At 38.6% G+C, this 23,068-nt stretch overlaps 1 protein-coding gene across 2 annotated transcripts in view; it reads left to right on the top strand.

Annotated features, from left to right (window-relative positions):
• PSD3 (pleckstrin and Sec7 domain containing 3) overlaps positions 1-23,068 on the top strand; it is a 200,946-nt gene that overhangs the window by 129,034 nt on the left and 48,844 nt on the right. For both annotated transcript variants that reach the window (XM_058168824.1, XM_058168825.1), the window contains one exon: positions 15,737-15,780. In XM_058168824.1, the coding sequence (XP_058024807.1) occupies positions 15,737-15,780 (44 nt within the window). The remainder of the gene's footprint in view (positions 1-15,736; positions 15,781-23,068) is intronic.

Below are 23,068 nucleotides of genomic sequence, written 5' to 3'. Positions count from 1 at the left end.
TACCATGGACATCCAGAGTAGCTAACAGAAAAGTGTTAAATCATATAAAACCAGACACATCATAAGACTGTCTGATTTACTTTGGCCATGTCATGTGTGGAAATTCATTGGAGAAGGCAGTGATGCTAGGAATGGTTAATGGAACAAGAAGGGACAAACAAAGGAAATGCTGGCTTGATAATATCAAATCTGAAAGTTGAACATCCTACAATTGAAAGAAGCTGTGCTTGACAAGATAGCATGGAGGGACACGACTGGTTAAAACAACAACATACCGTATATACTCGAATATAAGCCGATCCGAGTATAAGCCGAGGTCCCCAATTTTACCCCAAAAAACTGGGGTAAACTGGGGACTCGAGTATAAGCCGAGGGTGGGAAATGAGGCAGCTACCGGTCGGCGAAACCCTCCCTCCCTCGGCCGAGAAGGCTGGTGGCTCCCCCGCCCCGCCCTCTCACTGCACCGGCAGGGCTTCCCCGCGCTAAAGCAAAAGCCCGCCAAGTTCGCGCCGGCCGGTATAATGTGAAAAAAAGGAAAAAAAAAAAACCTCGAGTATAAGCCGTATATACTCGAGTATAAGCCGAGGGGACGTTTTTCAGCACAAAAAACGTGCTGAAAAACTCGGCTTATACTCGAGTATATACGGTAGATTATAACAAACTGCGAGTGCAGCTGAGTATAATACACAAATAGATCTGATAGGATGATGTCTGGATATCTGTATGACTTGTTATTAAATATACCAAATTATAAATTAGGGATTTCTACTACCTGCCAGTAGAAAGTTAGAGTATTTTAGACATATGATGTGACACCCAGAAAAATACGGCATCCTTCACTTAATCCTCCAGGGAAAGATTGAAGGCAAACGAGGTCCAGGCAGAAGAAGAACATTATGGCTTCAAAACCTAAGGGACTGGTTTGGACAAAACTCAGCAGCACTTTTTCATGCGGCTGTTGACAAAAATAGGATTGCCAACATGATCGCCAATGTCCGATGATGGATATGGCACAAGAAGAAGAAGACTACCTGCCAGGTAGATAACAGCACCCTATATAGCTGACATTGGGTGATAATGAAAAATCTACCCAGATTTTTCCAAGATGGCATGGACCTGGTTAGTATTTGAATGAGAGGTCATTAGGACTCCAAAATCAGTGAAAATACAGCTTGCTACAGAAGGCAACAGACGACTGTTTGTGGCTGATAAAACCACAGAGACTGCCTATAAATTCATCCAGGATTGAGCTTGACCTAAAGGATTGTTTGCATCATCTCAATGTAGCCCTCTCATTCCAATCCATTGTGACAGGTAACAGTTTAATCACCACTGCCAATACAACTTTAGCTATCCCTTTTGTATTAAGAATAATTTTGAGGTAAACTTGTTTTGACTCAGTAGAACTCTGAATGCTGAGACTTCACCTATCTAAGTATTTCTCTCATATCTCTCCAGGGTGTCTGGGGTGTAAAAGCCAAACATAAAAAATGAATGATCAACAGCTTCCTCTTCCTTCAAACAGCAACAACAGAAAGAGCTCCCTGGGCCTTAATAATCCATCTACATATTTGTCAGCAAAAGCCATTCTCTGGGGCTTAAACTAGCAACGCCAGCCATTTACGATTCCAATTAAAAATAATTAATTTTCTTGTCAAATTTTAGGCAATGCTTACTTCCAGCTTTTAGCGCCTTCTGTCAGTTACACTTCCTTTAAAACAGATCATTTTGTAAAGAGGGGAGCTTCCTCAAAAAAAAGATTTTAGGAGCTCAAAAGAGTTTAGAATCTATAAATGAACGATGCTTAATACTTTAGAGGATTTTCACTCATTCTCAGCACCATCCCTATTAAAAAGCAATTGGTTCTGTTGGTTCTGCTGGGCAAGCACACAATGTTACTTCAGAAATGGTGTAGACTTTGTGTTAAAGATTCTCTTGCAAGGTTTGGTCTTCAGCCACAGTATGGATCAATTCTTTGCATATATGAAAACATAGGGAACAGCTGTCCTGAGTGTGGGGTGTAACTTATCTTAACCATAGAGATTAAATACAGACAAAAACTCTGAAGCTTGCCTCTGAGAAAGGTATATTTGAATAGTAGCAGGACCACTCATATAAAGGAAGTTACTTTATCTTTATAAATGTTAATAACCTGACAGCCTCATTGGGTAGAACAAATGTGGAAATCAATTCCACACGAAGGTTAAAACTGTTTTCGTTGAGGTTGGCTATAATAGAAAGTTGAAGTTCATTGTGCTATTCTTCTTCCTTCTTATACTTGAGTGGATTTGGGAGTTATCTGTCCAAGCCACTTCCTGATGTTATATGATTGTTCTGGACTTTAGTGTTTCAGCCCCTTTTGCATATTTGCATCTTCTTTACTGTCTACAAAAGGAATGCGGTGGCTCAGAGGCTGAGCTTGTCGATCGAAAGGTCGGCAGTTCAGCGGTTCGAATCCCTAGTGCCGTGTAACAGGGTGAGCGCCTGTTACTTGTCCCAGCTTCTGCCAACCTAGCAGTTCGAAAGCACGTAAAAAATGCAAGTAGAAAAATAGGGACCACCTTTGGTGGGAAGGTAACAGTGTTCTGTGCGCCTTTGGCATTTAGTCATGCCAGCCACATGACCACGGAGACGTCTTTGGACAGTGCTGGCTCTTCAGCTTTGAAACGGAGATGAGCACCACCCCCTAGAGTTGGGAACGACTAGCACATATGTGCAAGGGGAACCTTTACCTTTACCTTTACCTTTACCTTACTGTCTAGAATATTGGAGTCCATGTCTTCCTGGTCTTGGTTGGTAGCCCACAAGCAGTAGTTAGTTTCGAATAAAGGATCCGTCTTTGACTGCTTTATACTGGTGATTATTGGTTGAAGTTCTAATTCATGCCATTGTTTGGTACAGATGTTTGTAGCTATGGACAGTGGTGTATTAATTTGAGCGACTTGCTAATTTGCACACTGTATTTACGTCCAAGTCATTCTGTTGCTATGATTCGGATCCCAGGCTGGCTAAAATGTAGATACAATTTTAATGGCGGGAATGGGCAGTTACTCAACTAGAAAGGTTTTTGGATAATTTATGAAGTCATGTGCTTTAATATATGGAGCTGGGTGTTGAGGGAATACTTGTTTATTTCTCAGACTACTATAATTTCAATGTAGTAACTCTTCCCATTTACACTGAGGCACATATGTTCCATGTAAATTAAATAAGAAAAATGCCACTCTCTTTATCAGAATCTTGCTTGCTGTCCAGCATATTGTCTTTTAATCTTCTCCAAGAATGCTAATCGTTCTCTGAGTTAGACACTAGTGTAGCTAAAAATCTCCCAAAAACATTTGTAAATAGTCTTGTAATTGTTTTTTGTAAATAGTCTTGTAATTGTATTTTTAAACATTACAAGTAGTACTCTACTTATAACCACAATTGGGTTCAGAATTTCAGTCACTATGGGATGGTGATTATTAATTTAGTTATCATGTGACCAGATCTAATGTTACAACACTTTCATTGTGGCCATTTAGTGAATCATGCAGTCGTTAACATGATTATTAAACAAATTCAGCTTACCCAATAACTTTGCTTATCAGAAACTGGCTGAGAAAGTTGCAAATTGTGATCATGTGATAGCAGCACTCTATAACCATTGTAAATGTGAGCTGGTTCCCAAGTGACCAAATTGCGATCATGTGACCACAGGAGTCGTGCAACGGCCATAACTTCAAATATGGGTATTAAGCTGCTTTTTTTCAGCACTGTTGTAAGACCAAACTTCTGTTAAATGAATGGTTGAGAACTACCTGTAATGTTGCTTTTTATTTTTTTTGCTGTTGTAAACAATCAAAACGCTTTGCTAGTTACCAGTATCACAAGTTTAATAATGTTTAAGGATAATAATTGACATGGTGCTGCCTGAAGGGGGAGGGGGAGGGTGGTCAAAAAAGGCAATATGGCAGACATACATGATATAATCCATGTCCATTTCATATATGTGCTTGGAGTAAGGGGCAATTTATTGTGTGACACTGCATCCAATATGCATTGTCATATCCACTATCTTGTCTTTTTTGGTATATACACACACATCATAGATGAGCCGTGGTGGCACAGTGGTTAGAATGCAGTATTGCAGGCTAACTCTACCCACTGTCTGGATTTTGATCCTGACTGGATCAAAGTTGACTCGGTCTTCCATCCTTCTGAGATCCGTAAAATGAGGACCCAGATTGTTGGGGACAATATGCTGACTCTGTAAACTGCTTAGAGAAGGCCGTAAAGCACTATGAAGTGCTACTGCTATTGGTATAAATGCAAGCACTTATTGGATTGTTGTTGACTGGGGAGGATACAGTCAAAACATTATATAAATCTTCCTGGGTTGTACAAATTAATAATAAATAAAATACAAGTGAATGGAATAACAGTGAAAAGTGTAAGCATGCTTGCACTGAGGCAGCTGATTTTTAAACTATAAAAAGTAAGTATTTTGTGATATAGCAATGTATTATTTTTAAACAAGAAAAAGGCCAGATATCAAAAATATGGTTAATTGCTGGATTCTTATCTTTTATATTTATTAGATGTCCCCATTTTCATTTAGCACAGTTGAAGATCAGTTAACTAGCTATATAGAATGTTCATTTTAGTCGTATCGTTCTATTAAAAACATTATGAGAACTCAGTTAAAATCAGTACGTAGAAACGCACAATAAATTAAAACGGCAAATTAAATGTTAGTTGATCATTGATATTAATAATAATTATTCAGGGAAAAAATTCAGAGGTGCTTAAGGTCCATCTATTTTAATTAAATCTCTAGAGAATGCAGCGTGAGCTTGAAATTTCTTTGCACATCATGCTCAGCTTGACAGTTTATAATTCTTCCTTCAAACTGAAGTCAAATATTATGACCCCAAAGTTTTCTTTAGCTTAGATTTCATTCCCAGTCATAAGAGCTCTCTTCTTAATATCCCAAATACAGGTAAAACATTTATAGATATTACTGATAGTCCTTGGCTTACAAACACAATTGGGATGAGGCAGTTGTTAAGTTAATCGCACCAGATTTTACAACCATTTTTTGAGTGGTCCTTGCTCATCTCTGAGCTTGGCTGTGTTTTATTGCAGACATGTCATTATCCATACTAGGCAACATCATCAGTGCAGTATTGATGATGTTACCTATTTTGGGCAAGAAAAGACATTTCATTTCCTGAGTTACAAATATTCTCTTTTTATGGGTGCAACCATTTTGGCCGCAGTCATTAAAATGAATCACTGCGGTCAATAAGTGAATCATACAGTCGTTAACCAAATCCAGCTTTCCCTACTGACTTTGCTTGATGGAAACCTGCAGGGAACATCACAAATGCCAGTCGTGTGAACTTGGGACACTACAACCATTGTAAATACATGCTGGTTGCCAAGTGCCCAAATCCTGATGAGGTGGAGACGTTGCAAAAGTACAATCATAAGAAATCCACTGATTGAAAATTTATAGATTTAAAACCCTACAAAGGGAGGGGACCAGTGGTGAAATCCTACCGGTTTGCACCGATTCGGGCGAACCGGTAGTGATAAAAGCTACCGGTTCAGTGAACCGGTAGTAAAAAAAAAAGCTATCAGTTGGTCCAAACTGGTATTTCCAATGATCAGCTGTGCCGTGTGATTTAAAATCTCTAGAAAGCAGGAAATCCTGCTTTCTAGTGAATCTAAATCACGCAGCACAGCTGTTTCCCCCCCTCGCTGTTCTACTTACCTTTCCGAGCATCCTTTTTCCACGCACAGCATGCGTTTTGTGCAAACTGTGCATGCGTGCGCACACAACGTGCATTTGGCATGCACTGCGCATGCACACGCAGCACATGCTCGGCGCACACCACACATGCACGGGCAGAGAATCAGTGACAAACCGGGGAGGAGTGGACACACATACAAAAAGGTAGAATCCCTCAAGTCCGACTTGACATCTGGCCATCTTCACAGCAAGTATAGAGAAATGGGTTTCTATTTTTTTTTTTTTTTAAAAAAACCCTTCAGAATCTTGACTACAGCTCTGGGATGTCCTAGTAGTTTTCTGTCCAAGCAGGGATGGTTTTTTGTTTATTGAATTGTTAATTCATCTGTCCAATTTATGTGGTGGCCTATCTCCTGACGGGTGGCTCAATGTACTTCTGATTGCTTTGTTAATGAGAAATCTTTTAATATTCTATTAGAAAACAGTGTTTTTGGGTTAATGTTTATCTTAGCTCCAACTATCAGGGTCTTTATTGATGGATTAAATTAAACAATTAAACTGCACAAAGTCGTAGGGAGTTGGTCAGAATATAAAAATAAAATAAATTATCTTAGTAGTACTAACAGAAGGATAGTGATAATTTAGTGCTGGTTTAAGTAAGACATGAAACAAACCCTTGTTTTGCCTGCAGCTTAATGCTTTTTTGGACTCCCCAGTGTTTTATGGTTTGCACATCCATTATCTCAGTAATCCTTAAAACACGTCTGTATGACGGTCATTAATATTATTATCCCACTACTAACACAGAGTTTATGGGGAAATATTTTTTATAAGTTTTTCATCGGAGAGGTGAGAGATCTGCTATACTGAAATACAGTTTAGTGTACTCGTGGTGTAATTAACACATGATAATACTTGATGATTGTATGGGGCCATTTTCCAGCCTGCTTGATGAATAATTCTGTCCAAATTGGCCCAAACCATTCTAAGATATCATTTAGTTCTGTTGCATAAGCTGAGAATGCTTGGTTCTTTAAGATGTAGGACAACTATTACCAAGGTATTTAGAATTATTTGGAAGCAGAACAATGCCAAGTGTTCCATATTAAATTAAATAGGTTGCTTAGAGTATTATTATTATTATTATTTTGCAAAGAAGGATAGCTAGAGCAACATTAAATGCTAAAGTACAGGTAATCCTCAACTTAACAACCACAGTGGAGCCCAAAAGTTATGTTGCTAAGTGCGACAGATGTGAAGTGAATTTGGCCCCATTTTACAACCATTCTTGCCATAGTTGTTAACTGAATCAAAGCAGTTGTTATGTTACTAACAGGTTGTTAATTGAATCTGGCTTCCCCATTGAATTCCCTTGTCAGAAAGTCTCAAGAGGTGATTACATGACTCCAGGACACTGCAACCTTCATAAATATAAGTCAGCTGCCAAGAATCTGAATTTTGATCACATGACCATGAGGATGCGGCAATGGTTGTAAGTGTGAAAAGGAGTGATAAGTTACTTTTTCAGTGCTGTTGTAACTTTGAACAGTCACTAAATGAATTGTTATAAGTCAAGGATTACCTGTACCCTGTACTCCTGTACCCAGGAGATCTGATCAGGAGATGGACTACTGAAGAGCAGTGTTTTTCCTTGCAATTTGTGTTTGTAGTTTTGGCAACCAGGGATTCCTGAGGCGGTATAGTGAGTTCGGATGGCAGCTGTTGGGAAGGATATAGCTTGGTTGCGGAATTAAACTCTGAATGGATTTGATCTGCATGTTTATTCCCTTGTTGGATGACTTGCAGAAGAATATGATTGTAAAAGACAGGTGAACCTTTGGATAGTTTTATTTAGCTGAATTATTTTGGAGTCATGGAAGTGACAAACTGTGCCAGAAAGTTTCTGTATCATTAGCAAGAGCATATTATTGCTGTCAGAACGAGTTCTTTAAAAACACACACACACAAAAACCCAACTTGAAAATTGGTTAGAGCTTCAAGTGAGAGTCTTCTGTCATATCAAATCAGTTAAATGCAGCTGTTTAATCTTTATTTCGTGAAATGTATACTGTTCAGAACAAAAAGCTTCAGGCCCTTGAGATTGTTTGCTTTTACATCATATTGTATTTATATTTAAAAGGAAAGGCTGGTCTTTAGATTTTGCTGAGTATATATATAGTAATAGAGACAGGTAGGGTGTTTTTTTTTTAAATTCTAAGCTTACATTTAGAATCTTGTTTTAGGTAAATACAGTAGCGGCACTTAGTAAATGTAACATAAGTTGGACCCTTAGAAAATTGAAGGGCACGTATGACATCAGTTGGAAAAAGATACCAGTTGAGATGCCCAAATGATTATCTGTTCCTGTAAACAAAGGATGTAGAGAGAAGGTATTGCTGTTTTTAGAGGCAGTACTATTAGCAGCGCTGTAGCCAGTGCTATAAGTAAATAACCTTTGAGGGTTTGTGAGGGTAATTTCCTCTCCAAGGATTGGACACAACACAGCCTGGCAAAATTGTATTCAATGCTTTATTACTTCCCCAACAATAGGCTATTTTTCTGGGTCAAGTCCACCCTTCTAGGACTTTGCAAAGTGATGCTGCCACATAAATATGTGTTTAGTACTTCTTTTACTATAAGTTTTATTATTTCAGACAAAAATCCCCAAGCCTTAAAAGTACAGCTACTCCTCAACGTACGACCACAATTGAGCCCAAAATTATGTTGCTAAGTGAGAAATTTTGTTAAGTGAGTTTTGCTCCGTTTTGTGACTTTTCTTGCCATATTTGTTAAGTGAATCACTGCAGTTGAAAAATGAATAATATGTATGTTAAGTGAATCTGGTTTCCCCATTGACTTTCCTTGTCAAAAGATCGCAAAAGGTGATTACATGACCCAGGGACATTGCAACTGTCGTAAATGTGAGACAGTTATCAAGCAACTGAATGTAAATCACGCGATCATGGGAATGCTACAACAGTTGTAAGTGTGAAAAATGGTCATGTCACTTTTTTCAGTGATGTTGTAACTTTGAATGGTCACTAAATGAATTGTTGTAAGTCAAAGACTACCTGCAATACAACCTTTGCCTTTCTCCAAAAGTTTCTTGCACTAGCTGGGATGAAGTGCTGTTTCTTTGTGGTTGTTCTTCATTTAGTTGCTACTGGTCTCCCATCAAAGTTTCTAGCCGGGAGTCCAAACCAGGATATGCTACTCATCATAGCTTGTGGTTTGGGCAGTTGAACGAAAATCATCTCACCTGCTTGTAATAGCTGCCAGTCTTCAGCCATTGGGTCAGCTTCCTTGTGTGTAGGCCATTTGCTTTCATCTTCTCTACTACACACACCCTCTTTCCATTCTTCCTTAGCATTTGCATTTATTCAATTTGCTCAATAGACTGGATTGGGTGAGGCTGCCTCTTGATGAGAATACGTCCTTGAAAACACTAATGTGTGGCTCAGTTAGCACAGACAACTGCAACATGGCTTGGATGCCTCTGGGTAACTAGACAAATGCATGTCTGAATGCGTGAGGTAAGTGAGGAGGAGTATTTCTGCCTGGTTGCAGCTGCTTTTTCCAAAAGTACAGACCTTACTCCCTCTCAGGATTTCTGTCATGACCAAATTTCTTCTCATCTTCTACCTCATCTGAGGTAGAAGAATCTGTTTTCCAGCCCACATTCAAAGAGTCCAGCTGTTTGAATGTGCAATCAGAAATTGAAGCTGTGACCTGGAACTGGAATTAGATATTGAAAAGTTGTAATCTGAGGAGCAGATGTCAAAACAATGTTGGCCTGAGTTGTTCCCCAAAGTAACTGGACTTTAGTTCCTCAAATTATCAGGCAACATGTCCTTCAGCCATGCTAGCTGGGAACCCTGGACCAAGTTTTGGAAGGCTGGCTTTTGTGCACAATTAGGAGCACAGATTTTCAGGCTTCCTCATGTATTTTTAAATACGATGTCTTTGTGTATGATGAAAGCTGTCTATTAGTGATAACATCTAAACAGTATATTACAGAAACAGACTCAAGGGATATCAAAATATATGTCGGATAATAGCAAGAGACAGACTGAACGAAATAACAATTGATAAAAAAGGGAGCAAAATGATGCAATTAGAATCCATGGGGAAAGCAGAGCAAGATTTAGCACTCCTCAAAGAATTTTGGAAGTCCAGTCTGAAATAAATCACAATTCTTTTTACAAGATATATTTTCAAAACGTGAGGAAGAACTATCCCAGTTGATTAGGATACATGTTTATAGCACTAAAGATAAATTTTAGCACAATATTGAAAAAGAAATACATTACTGAAGATGTCAGATTGGGAACTAAAACTTGGAGAATATGTAGTAATGGTAAAATTGACAGCATGTATTCACAACAGATGCATAACCAAATGGTTTCCATACGTACTTTACATTATGCAACAAAGCAAATATAAATACCCATAGTTTTTAAGGGAACAAAGAGCTGACAAATACTTCACAAAAACATTTTAAATGTCTGTAAATGATATATATCAGAGTATGACAAAGGAGAAGTTAGAAAGTAATATTTATAATGTTTGTTTTTTTCTTTGTATTTTCAAACAACAAATCATGGAGATTACAACACTTTGGTCAAAGATTTAAATTATTTCATTGCTAAAATAATTCAATGTACTTAAATAAAATTTAATGTTTTATGGTTAATTTCTAATCAGCAATATACTGAGCACTAACTGTTCAATCTTGGTAATTCTTTTGTCCACTTATACATATTTCTGTACTATTCTTTTCTCCTTTTGCTTGCTTGCTTATTTGCTTTCTTTTCTTTTAAAGATGATTAAGAAATGGTGGTTTTGTGTGTTTTTTTAAAGAAAAAGAACCTAATGGTTTGGTGCAGTGATTCTGGAACAAAGTGCGTAGAATACATAATGTGGCTCACTAATAATGATTTAAAAGAACTGTATAGGCTTCATTTAAAAAGCGCGTAGCCCTATAGTAGGAAATTATATGCAGAAATATTTTCACAAAGACAATGACCTTGTTTGTTCATAAAATTAAGTGTAGCATGGTTTATAACAGGGGTCTCCAACCTTGGAAACTTTAAGACTTGTGGACTTCAAAGCTGGCTAAGGAATTCTGGGAGTTGAAGTCTACAAGTCTTAAAGTTACTAAGGTTGGAGACCCCTGGTTTATAAAACCCAGCCATTGTGATTTAGCATTACATGAATCCCTGCTCCCAATGGACGGTAGCAGGAGATGGACCTAGGACTGCGATACTAAACCTATGGCACACGTACCACAGCTGGCACCCAGAGCCCTTTCTGCAGGCACGCTAGCCATCGCCAGCTCAAGTCCACTGCACATGCGTGCGCGCCTCCAGCCGGCCAGCTGATTTTCGGGATGCGCAGGGAGTGGGGCGCATGCGGGAGATGCACGTGCATGCACGAGAGGTCGTGCACACCTGCGGGGGGAGCATAGGGGGGAGCGGTGTGCATGTTCCGGAAGTACAGAAATGGGCTCGTTTCCGGCCTCCAGAGTCGGGGGAGGCCGTTTTCAACCTCCCAGAGCTTCGAGAAAAGCCAACGGAGCCTGGGGAGGGTAAAAACGCCCCCCCACCATGTTGCAGATTGCTAAAAAAATTTAATCCCACTCCTCGTGCGCATGCACGGGTGGTGGGTGTCATGTGGGGGGTCGTGTGTGCATGTGTGGGGATATGGGGTGGTTGCGCATGCATGTGCGGTGGGGCGCACATTGTATTATGGGTGCCGGCACACGTGCGCACTGTTGCATGCCTGCATGCGTGCTTTTGGCACCCAAAGAGGAAAAGGTTAGCCATCACTGCCCTAGGACATGGAGATGTACTTGAACGATCTTGTAGTTAGCAATATTTAAATCAATTCATTCTGTTTCTTCAGTATATTGGAAGTGCTGCCATTTACTATGGGTATGCAAAGTCAGCAAGGTCTAATTACAGTAGTTATACTTAGCATGGAATAATATCTCCAGGGACTTTTGTAAAGAGAATATATACAAATCTTTTAATCCCATTGATCATCTAAACCACATACATTGTGATTATACACCCTCTAATCTTTAATTTAAAAAAAAAATGCTTTCAAGAAACACCTGTGAGTACCTATGGAGCACTCAGCAGTTCTAATAGGGACTGAAATCATAGTTCATATCATAGAGACATAATTTCCAATTATCAAATAGCTTTTTGTCTTCTTCTCAAGAAAACTGATGGAGTGACCAGATGAGAGCATGAATATGCATTGATTTTATCATATCTATATGGAGAAAACTCTTCCTCTTTTTGCAGTTCTCACTATTTAAATCCAAATTACTGTCCCTCGTTGGGGAAATAGTTTGCATCTAATGGGATACCTTATATGAAAAATGAAATGTCATCTCCAAATGCATTATTGATCTTTTCAAAGATTTAACATGCAGTGCTCAATAGGAAGCAATTCATGATGGTTGGAGGTTCATGTTATCTTCATTCATAACAAATGTTAGAGTAATGTCTAAACTTAGAACTTCCTAAACTTAATATTTAGTACTTTAGTCCATTGGTTTGCTGAATCTTGCCAGCATACCAGGATTTGGATGTGGATATTATTTGGAGCTGGATAAAATATGGCATAAAAAGATTCTGCAGGCTTGAAGTCAACAAGTGTTGAAGGAAACATAAAACTGGAATAAATATCAATATTTTGATAGCAACATGTTATTATCTTACAATACTAATAAATGTAAAACTACCTAGTCAAGCTCACGCATACCCTACACACTTAAGTATTCTTCTAGAATGAAGTTGAAGGTAGTGTACATCTAACACACTAGTCACACTCAGATTTAGAATTATACCTAATACAAAATATTTACCCCACTCAGATTCAAAGCTGATGGTTTCAGAAATTCCTGCCATATTTTGTTATGCTTCAGTTTCCTAGAGCAAAGAAAGAAAGAAAGAGCTGGCTAGAGAGGATTACTAACTGCTTTTTCTGACTTAATGATCAAATCTTTGAGTACTGACTGGTTGGGCAATTAAAAATAAGAATCTTTTGGAAATGAGGAAGACTCTGATGCAGTGGTGGGTTTCAATTTTTTTTTACTACCAGTTCTGTGGGTGTGGCTTGATGGGCATGGCATGGTTTGGTGGGTGTGGCAGGGGAAGGATACTGTAAAATCTCCATTTCCTCCCAATCAGCTGGGACTTGGGAGGCAGAGAATAGATGAGGCGGGGCCAGTCAGAATTTTTACTACCGGTTCTCCAAACTACTCATAATTTCCACTAGTTCTCCAGAACTGGTCAGAACCTGCTGAAACCCACCTCTGCTATGATGGCGAAATGCATGCCATTAATTGTGGATTTTTAACATGGTGATGATGATTTCATGAGGTTTCCTGATTTGAAACAGTCAGGTAGGAAGATCGTGTAAACTTGGAATAATCTGGCTGTCACTTTTAAAGTTCTTCATGACTTGGAACCGAGTTATTTATGGGACCAGCATTTCCCAGTGGCATCTACCCTACCTATTAGATTCTCAGATACTGTCGGCCAAGGGGTGTTGGCTGGTGGGGCCCAAAAGGAACCTCTCTTCTGCCATGAGGCCCACCTTGTGAAACATCATCCCCTCTGAGATTACTTGGCCCCTCCCTACTCAACTTTCAAAGGACTTGAAAACTTGGGGGTTTTTTTTACCTGTGTCTTGGGTCCTGGGTGTGTAATGGATTCCATCTGCTGGCTAAGTTGATAGTTCTTTGAATGATGCCAGGCTGCTATGTGTTTTATTTTTTACATTATGTATTTTATCTATTTTATTGTAAGCTACGTAGATATCTTAAATATGTGAGATGTATGTGTGTAAAAAATGAATGAATGAATGAATGAATAAAAATTTCTTGAAGCTGGTGTGTAAGAAAGAAAAACAGCTGCATAAGCAATCTAGGCACATTTTTCTTCCTTTGAAATTGATTTCTTATAGTTGATATTTCTGGTGGATGAATGTGACATAATAAAAGATTTGATCTGAACCTAATCATTGTTCTGCATATATGAAATATATCCACTGTCGTGATACTATTATAGGCAGAACTCTCAACTAAGCAGCCTGAAGCCTAGTAATCTCCAGATGTGTTGCTGTTGCAGACAGTACTCCATGCTCTAGCAACGTTTAGGATTTTCTCTTCAGGCTTACGTGTTGTGTTTCCCCCTGGAGATCTTTGGCTCTTTTGGAAGGCTTTAATGATAGGGTGGAAGGATGACACTACCATCAGGAATATAGATGCCACAGACTGATGCTTTTGAAGTATTTATCGTTGATTATTTCTGGTTTTGTTGTATTTCTAAAACTTACAGGAGCTATAAGACATTCAGTTTTCAGTCACACAGCTTAGACACTTGAATCACTCACACTCGCGTGCACACACACACACACACACACACACACACAGACACGCACAACTTTTGAAGGTTGTCATGAATTTACACTTAGCTCAGAATACAGGTGTTAGGACCAGATGGGAAGCTGGTGCTGCATGTTAGGAACTATATTGAGGTATTTCAATTGTTAACTAACTGGATGGGCTTCATATTTCAAAGCACAGATGTTGGTGTCGTGTTTATGGAATTCCTTTTCTGGAGAGGTTCATCTAAATATAAATTATCTAAAAATAATAGATACTGTTATTTTTTTGGAAACCAGATGTTTTTATTTTCCCAAGATTACATGACTTTGCATTGATTTTAGGAAGGATTCTATATAAACGACTTTAAATAAATGCAGAAAATACATAAAGGTTGCATTCTATTTGTATAAAGGGAAATTTTGAAGAGCAAACTGGTACTAATACTCAGTCTTTTAAAGGTTACCTGACCTGCTGTTTAATGATATGGTTGAAGAAATTTACCAATCATACTATTCCCACTTTGTCTGGGCTTTCTACCATGTTATGTTTAATAATAATAGATAAAATGGTAGGCAAAATGGCTTTTATGATTTGTCTGATATGTATCATTTTAACAGCTCTTATCAATGTGATTTGTAGCAGGAGGGTAGAAATTCAGAATATATAAATTTAATGTTATTTTATTTGGAGACTTTAATTACAGAATATCAAATATGAAGTGCAGTGGGCAAGATGCAAGTATAGAGTTTTAAATCCCTTACTTGCCAAAACAAATAGACCGGCATTGATGTAGCATCTTCCCTTCCTTTTATCTCCCTTATTTGTGCATTCTTGATCTATAGAGTTCACCTCTCATTCTAAAGAGAGGTACCATAACCTCTGATTCCAAGTTTTAAATACCAAAAAAAAAAAAAAATGTCTAAGGGGCATAATATTAAAAATTATCTTAGAAACTAGAATTTCTATAAGGATTCACAGGGAGAGTTCTGTTAAGTTCGGAATCAGCTTTGTGGGTTGTTATTGACTTAACTTTCCTAAAAAAATACATGAGCAAAATTTACCTCATCTTAAGCCTCAGTATCATTGTTCAGGACATGTTTTTGGTCTCTGTTAATTTGAAATTAATCCTATGAGTGGATGGGTGGGTTGATGTTTTTTTTTTCTTCTTCAGCATTGAGAACTGAGATCTCTAAACCAGGCCCTGTGCTTGTTCCCAAAGGACCATTTAGGTTTTATCTGTAATAAAATACTAAATATGAGCCCACTCATCCTCTCCAACTCTGTGCTAGAGCAAAAGCACTTGAAGAGAACTTCTGTGTAACAAGCTCTTAACTTTTGGAACCTCTCCAAAGCCAGCGAAGGCTTGTTAAAAGCCTTTCGTCGTCTCCAGGCTTACAGGGGGGAAAAAAAATGAGTTCAGCAATGTTAAAACACAACAAAGACTTCTATGCACCCCAGGCTAAGGAATAATGTTTTAATCTTAGAGCAAAATGTATGTGGTAATTTGTGACGTTTAGATTTTTTAAAAAAAGTTATCTTCTATATAAGGTCATTCAAATCCACTTAATTTTTTTTTTATTTCTTTCCTTTTCCAGGCTCTTTACAACTCAATCAAAAACGAAAAGCTTGAGTGGGCAGTGTAAGTATCTTATGTTGAACTAATAAGCTTCAAATGATTCCTTTTATGGTATTCCACTTGATGTACCTGCAGTATATGGAACAGATTCTAGAAATTGCAGAGATCTACTCCAGCAGTTCAGAAGAGGGAACCTCTTACATTTATTTATAGGTAGCCCTCGACTTACGACCACAATTGATCCCCAGATTTCCCTTGCAAACCAAGACAGTTGTTAAGTGAGTTTTGCCCCATTTTACGACTTTTCTTGCCTCCATTGTTAAGGGAATCACTACGGTTGTTAAGTTAGAAAGACAGTTGTTAAGGGAATCTGTTCACAGGACACTTCAACCGTCATAAATATTAATCAGTTGCCAAGCGATCACGTGACCATGGGGATGCTGCAATGGTCATGTGTGAAAAACGATCGCATGTCACTTTTTTCAGTGCTGTTGTAACTTGGAATAGTCACTAAATGAATGGTTGTACCGTGTTTCCCCGAAAATAAGACCCTGTCTTACATTTTTTTGAACCTTGAAATAAGCGCTTGGCCTTATTGCCATGTGCTCAAAAGCCCAATTGGGCTTATTATCAGGGGATGTCTTATTTTGGAGGAAACAGGGTAAGTCGAGGACTAGCTGTATTTATTTTTATTCTGACTTTGTTGTCTTTATATATCAGACATCTTTCATTTTTCATTAGGCAGTCTTAATTCATTCATGATAACTAAAGTAGTACAGCCTCTGAAAAGGACTGATTTAACCTATTAAATATATAGTTTTAAGCAAGCCATTCTTTATTAAGATCAATTCCATTTGCAATGTGAGGATAGTAACTTGAAGAGTATATATGGATAGATTCCATAAAATAATGTTTCCAAGTTTCTTGTATGGAGATTTCTGAGTTTTGTTTTCTGCTATTAGATGTTTCCTTGCCCAACTAAGTTACAGCAAATAGTTACAAATAGTTACAAAGTAACCAAATAGTGATGGGTAACAAAACATCTGCAAGAATGTTTTTCTTTTGGAATCCTTTTACTTATTAAAAATTGTGCCACCTGTTATTCATATTCTCAATATGGTGTACCTCCATGCACATATAGCATTTGAACGTGAAGTTGCCTGAGGATGGATTGCAGCAGAAGTCCAAAAGCCCGGAACAGTAAATCTCTGGTCCTGGTGACTGGATCCTGCAATAATTTTAAGTTGATGAACGCTTGTAATTTCTTGGAGAACAGAAATTGGTGATGCCTGTTAGTTATATTCAAAAAGTTTGAAATACCTTGCTTTCCTTTAGAGGATATAATTGGCCATAGATTGGCACAGAATGAGATAGGGTTACTGCATAGGCTGTTATTGTTCCAGAATGCAAAACATTCTGGAACATCCAAAATGGTGCTTTTTCCAAGTCTTCCTCATGGCATTATTTCTGTTGCATGTTTAATAAATCTAGGCCATGTATTCCGTAGAACCAGATTACTTAAGAGGTGCTTTCCTTCCATAACATCTACCCAGCTAATTTAATTCTGCAGAGTTAGCATGCTCCGAGTTCCCTTGATTAAACCTTGTCATCTGTAAGGACCCTGAAAGCACACCTTCTCTATTGCAGCATCTGACCTTTGGTTTGAGGTTCCCCAAAAATCTGGATGGCCCCGACTCTGCTGTTGTTTAGAAGAATAATGAAGTGTTTTGGAAGGGAGTGTGAGACTGTTTTTTTGTGCTTGCCAACTTCTATCTTTATCTTTTTACATTCCAATGATTTTACTGCAGTTTCTTTTATTGTTGTGAGCTGCCCAAAGTCATTGAGTTGGGTAGCATACAAGTTTTCTAAATTATGGTTGCTTGCAATGTCAGCCAGATGTTCAGACAAGAATTGGGATTTTTATTCACCTATTGCAGGGGTGTCAAACTTGGGTTGAGTTCTCACATGATGTATTGCAACTTTTCCCCCCTTTGCTAAACCAGGTGTGGGCGTGGGAGTTTACAGCCCTGACCTATTGAGTCCTTCCCAAGGATCCGGGATTGGCAAATGTTGTTGTTTGATGGTGTTGAATGTATCCTTACAGGATGTAAGCTGTTCCAGGTCAAGTTGTCTTTTACAATTGACTAATGGTGATTTTGTTAATGCCAATTTGTTCAAGTAGTGCTCCAGATGTTTTAGGATTGCACCTATCACTCCCCGTTGGGATTACTATTACTATTGGTAGTATCTTTGTTTTCTTTTGCCAAAGCTGTTCTACTTCTATTTGCAGGTCTTTGCATTTTATGATTTTCTCCAGTTATTTCTCTTCTCTTCTGCTGTCTCCAGATGCTACCACATCCACTACCCAGACTTTGTCTCTCTTATCAACAATTAAGGCTGGGATGTTGTGTTGCAGGTGCTTCTCTGTTTGAATTCTAAAATCCCAGAGCACTTTAGCTTCCTCATTTTCTGTTACATTGTCTATTTTGTGGGCCAGTTTTTGCTTGAGGGCAATTGGTACTTCTTGCAGATATTTCAATGCACCATTGTTGCTACTTTGTCACGCCATTGTTTGTAATCAGTCTGGACAATCTTCTTGCAGTAGGAAAAACGAGATGGTCCTCTCTTTCTTTTGCTTCTTTGCAGAAGCAGCATTTGCTGCCCGTCATTATCTTCTCAATTCTGGTTTTGTAGGCATTTGTTCTTAAAGCTTGATCTTATAATGTCAAAATTAGCCCCTCTGTCTCTTTCTTCAATTTTCCTGCTCTTGGCCACTGCCAGGTCTGGTGTTAAGTGCCTGCTATTTTTTTATGTACTGGCCATGTAATACTTTGCCTTGCTATGTCTCCTTTCTATTCTTCATTTGGTCTTATAGACCAGTTTGGTCTCTCCAGTACTCTCCAGTAAGCCTTTGTGGCATGCTAGCTTCAGGGTGTCTTCTTCATTTTCCTTCATATACCATGCTTTCCCCAAAATAAGACCAGGTCTTATATTAATTTTTGCTCCAAAAGACACATTATGGCTTATATTCCGGTTAGGTCTTATTTTGGGGGAAATACAGTACTAAATGCCTCTGTCTGGTTGACGAGCTTAACTGGGGCTTATTTTTGGGGTAGGGCTTATATTACGAGCATCCTGAAAATTCATGCTAGGGCTTATTTTCTGGTTGGGTCTTATTTTTGGGAAAACGGTATTCTTTCAATGTCCTTTTTATTTCTTCTTCAACTGTCTGTGGTATCCTCACCTGTTTTTCTTGGTAAGAAGCACCTATCAACATCACTGCATGGATGAAGGGGATTCATTATTTTACTGGTTTTTACTCAGTCTTTTACTCAGTTCTGCTTGAGTCCAGTCCATTATTCCAACTGGGTAGCTAATGACAGAAATCACCCAGGTGTTAATTGGCTTGATGCTATTTCCTGCATTGAATGTGGACTTTAAAACCTTTTCACTCTCATGATGTATTCTCTTCTAACCCTTCCTGACTTTGGTGTGCTTGACGTTGTCAGCTTAAAGGATGCCCAGGTATTTATAGTGATCGTCTTCATCCAGACTCTTGATATTGTTTCTGTAGGGCATCTTCAGTTTTCATTATTTTTTCCCCATTTGATGGTGAGTGGGGCACATTTGTCCTTTCCAAACTTCACTGCAATAGCTTGGGCTATAAATACAGTTTTGAGCAGGGATTCTATTTCAGATGTTGTATTTTCATACAGCATCAAATCATTGATGTAAAGGAGGTGTGATAGCTTGGCAGATGTTTTTGGATGTTTGATATAGCTATGGCCTGAATTATTCAGTATTGTCTACAGAAGAATCAATCCAGTGACAAACAGTAATGGTGAAACTGAGTGTCCTTGAAAGATTCTTTTCTTGATATTAACCTGTTCCACTCTATCACCATTGACCAGCAACTGTGTCTTTTGTTGTGCCATTCACCTTTGCACAAAGCCGATGTTTCTGCTGACTCCTGTTATTTCCAGGCACTTGCTTATCCAATGATCTGGCAGGGAATTGAATGCCTTCTTGTAATCCATGCCATGTTCAAGTTGGTCTCCCTTCTGTTGCAGTTTTCCAAAATCAACTTGTCAATTAGAAACGGATCTTTTGTTTGTCTGTTGCTTTGGCAGTTCCCTTATTGTTGTTGTTATTTTAACTTTATCGAAATACAGTTTAATACAATGCAAGATGTTTGATAGGTCGGAGAATTTGGTGATGTGCCCATTTGGTCATCAGACTCAGTCCCATGTGGTGGGGGGACAGAATTTCCTGAATGTATAACAGAAGGATAGGTTGTCAAACCAAATTATTCCTTGCAAGCCAGGTGCCTACTTGTTATTCTAGTAAGCAAAATGAGTTGTTAATGATGAAAGGCTGCTTGTAAGGTTGGAAAGACTTTTTTAGTTGGGTTGGAAACATTATCTTAAAGATAGAAATCCAATCCTCAGTTAATCTGTGGCGGCATGAATAAACCCATGCTTAGCTTTCTCCCTTTTATCTTTCGAAGCATTGTGTCAGAACTGCTGGTAGAAGAAACACGGCTCAGGTCAAGTTTCTTCCTGTTGGCTTGGTGTCTGAGGTTTGTCTTATGATTAATGGTGGATAGCTTGACAACAAACCAATATTAAAGATAATTCATTGCAGAAGGCCTTGGGTGCACCACTTCAGCTGCAGTCGGGAAGCTCACCGTTTTATTTAATTTAATAGATTTATATAGTCCCCTTTGTCATGAAATGAGACTCTGGGCAGCATACAATATATTCACAATTAAGACCATAAAATGAACAACGTAAATAAAGGATAAAAACTCAAGGATGTGGGTGAGCTTGATCATTTAATCACCTTGCAGTCTCACCATGGGATTCCTATTGATATTCAAAGCTAAATATGAGGAGATGAGAGCTTGCCAGCACATTTTAAACACTTATCGTCCTTTCTCTGTTACTTGATTTCCTTTTCATGCTGAAGGGAGTCACGGCTGTTGGGTAGAGATCTTTTTTGAAAAGAAAAGAAATCCAATTTTTTTTTACCTATATTAATATAGATAATACTGCTTTTAGGAGGATTATCTTTTGCTATAGTAACGTGTGCAAGTTCTCATCCTACACCAAGAAAGTCTTTAGAAGAAGTATACTACCGTGTATTTTCCTGCACTGCTGGAAGCTGCTTGAATTAAGGATACCGTAATTATTTCTTGTCTCTTTCCAAGACGCTTCTAGTTAGTAGCAATGATGATAAGAGAAGTTAATTGTTATTATTTTTTTTAAAAAATGTTATTGCTTTTAAAGACGTTCTTTATTAGGAAAACTTGACAGATCTTAGCCTTCAAAGAGTTTGAATTAAGGCTTATTAGCTATCAGATGATGCTTGGCTTATGAGAAAAGGAAGTAATCAGGACCAGCCTCAGTGAGAGAGAGCAGGCAGTAATGCCTCAATTGTGAAAGGCACGTGGAGGGAATCTAGAGGTAGACCTCCTTCAGGGAAGGCAAATTGACATTTCCAACCCCCAATGCTTAGCCCTAATGCTAAGCCTTGCTTCCGGATCCTCAGTGTCACTCGCCTTCAGCTGCTGCTAAATGCTACGGTAGGTGAATTTGTAACAAAGCTGTCTCATCTATGATTTGGATGAGGCAGCCAATCAGGCATAGAGTAAGGATACTTCCCACCCAGAAGCTTGTCTGGGCCCAGGTAGGGATGTTCCATTCTCAGAAATGTGTCCAGGCTAGGGGGCTCGGCTGTTATTGTCAGCCCTGCCAGATAGATCAGACTAGGAAATCGACTCCACAGGAATGCTAAAGCTCTGCTTGTTGAGAGTGGCTAGCAGAATGTTGAAAGTCAAATTGTATTGAGTCTCTTTCTTCTCATAGTTCAGTGAATTAGGGAGGTATATGTCCAAGCATTTTCCGAATATTGTCCTCTCTGTTGTAGACTCAGCATATGTTTCATCCCTTGTTGCTTTGGTAACAGCTTGCAGATCTCCATCAAGGTCATCCTCCTCAATCTCTACAGTTGTCATTCAAGGAAATGTAAAAACTCTCTGAGGTAGTGCATCAGAGATAATGAATGTGATACTCTGGTTGAAATTGGGCTTGAGGAATAGTTGGATTTATTGCTGGTGCACTGGCCTTCTTACCGCTCAGTGATAGCTTTGCCTGAGTTGTTCAATTTTCCTTGCTGGATTGGCAGTGAAGATAGGGAGGCTATTAGTTCCTAGCAATTTTAATCTATCCTAATGTAGCATTAAGTTCAGAGGTTTGTAGCCACCATTGTAAGACCCTATCATGAAAAGTATGATTGCTTTTCAACTGACTGTTAAGTTAATTTATTGTCCCATATAATGGGCCCACATGTATTCTACTTTGGTTTGGATTCTTCCTACATATGCCTTCTCCCCATTTGTCAATGAAAACTTTTGGTTTTCCAAGGAGCTCTGAAAGATGAAACAAAAGATGAGACATGTAGAGTACCATCGGAGGACAATGAAGAGTGAATTATCCCATCTTTGTAAGAGTATGCCATGGTCACAATAAAGGAATAGGCTGATTTAAGATAATTTACTCAGGAGTCACAGCAATATCTTCAAGGCCACTCTATGAATATTCTAGGCTCCTGTCATAAAAAGTCACTTGGATTCATTCAGAGGACAATTCTGAATGAATGAGTCCATGTGAGTTGGCTAAGACATTAACTTGTTTTGTTATCTAGGAAACATTTGATTTTCTGGTTCCTGAGGAAATGGACAGAATCTTCATGATTGTTAACCCAGACATCTGTCCTTAGATTCATTTCTTTTCCTGGTTTGTTAAGGTTATCTGAAGGGAACATGTGATCGAGTTCATGTGGTGGTGAATATATCCTTGGGCGAATATATCACCAGAGCAACAGTCCTAGTCAATTTTTATCCAGTCTTTAACCCTCCCATTTTAGGGAAGATTTTTGAGAAGGTGTTTAGGTTGCAACTTCAGACGCAGCAGAGATGAGGGGGATTATCTCAACTTCTTTCAGTTGAGTTTCAGAATGGGACTTATCATGGAATCAGTGTTGAACCTAGTTGCTGATAACCGAGGGTAGCATTTGTATCATAGCAGTGTAACTGTTCTGGTTTTCCTTGATCTCCCAGCAGTTTTGAGATAGTATCATTGATCATTGATCATGGTATCCTTCTTGATTGTCTGTTAGAATTGGGGAGTGAGAGACAGCGTGTAGTGGTGGTTCTCCTCCTTCCCGTATGGATGGTTTCAGTTGGTATTGCCAACAAGTAAAAGTTGAGTTGGAGGCCTCCAATTTGTTGAGTGCCACTCAGCTAATGTATATGTGGTACTAATATCCATTTATACATCTCAGTCCCAGG

This window comes from Ahaetulla prasina, chromosome 2 (genome assembly GCF_028640845.1).
Source record: "Ahaetulla prasina isolate Xishuangbanna chromosome 2, ASM2864084v1, whole genome shotgun sequence".
NCBI lineage: Eukaryota > Metazoa > Chordata > Lepidosauria > Squamata > Colubridae > Ahaetulla > Ahaetulla prasina.
The sequence above is the reverse complement of the archived record's forward strand: the minus strand, read 5'-3'. Positions and strand labels throughout refer to the sequence as shown.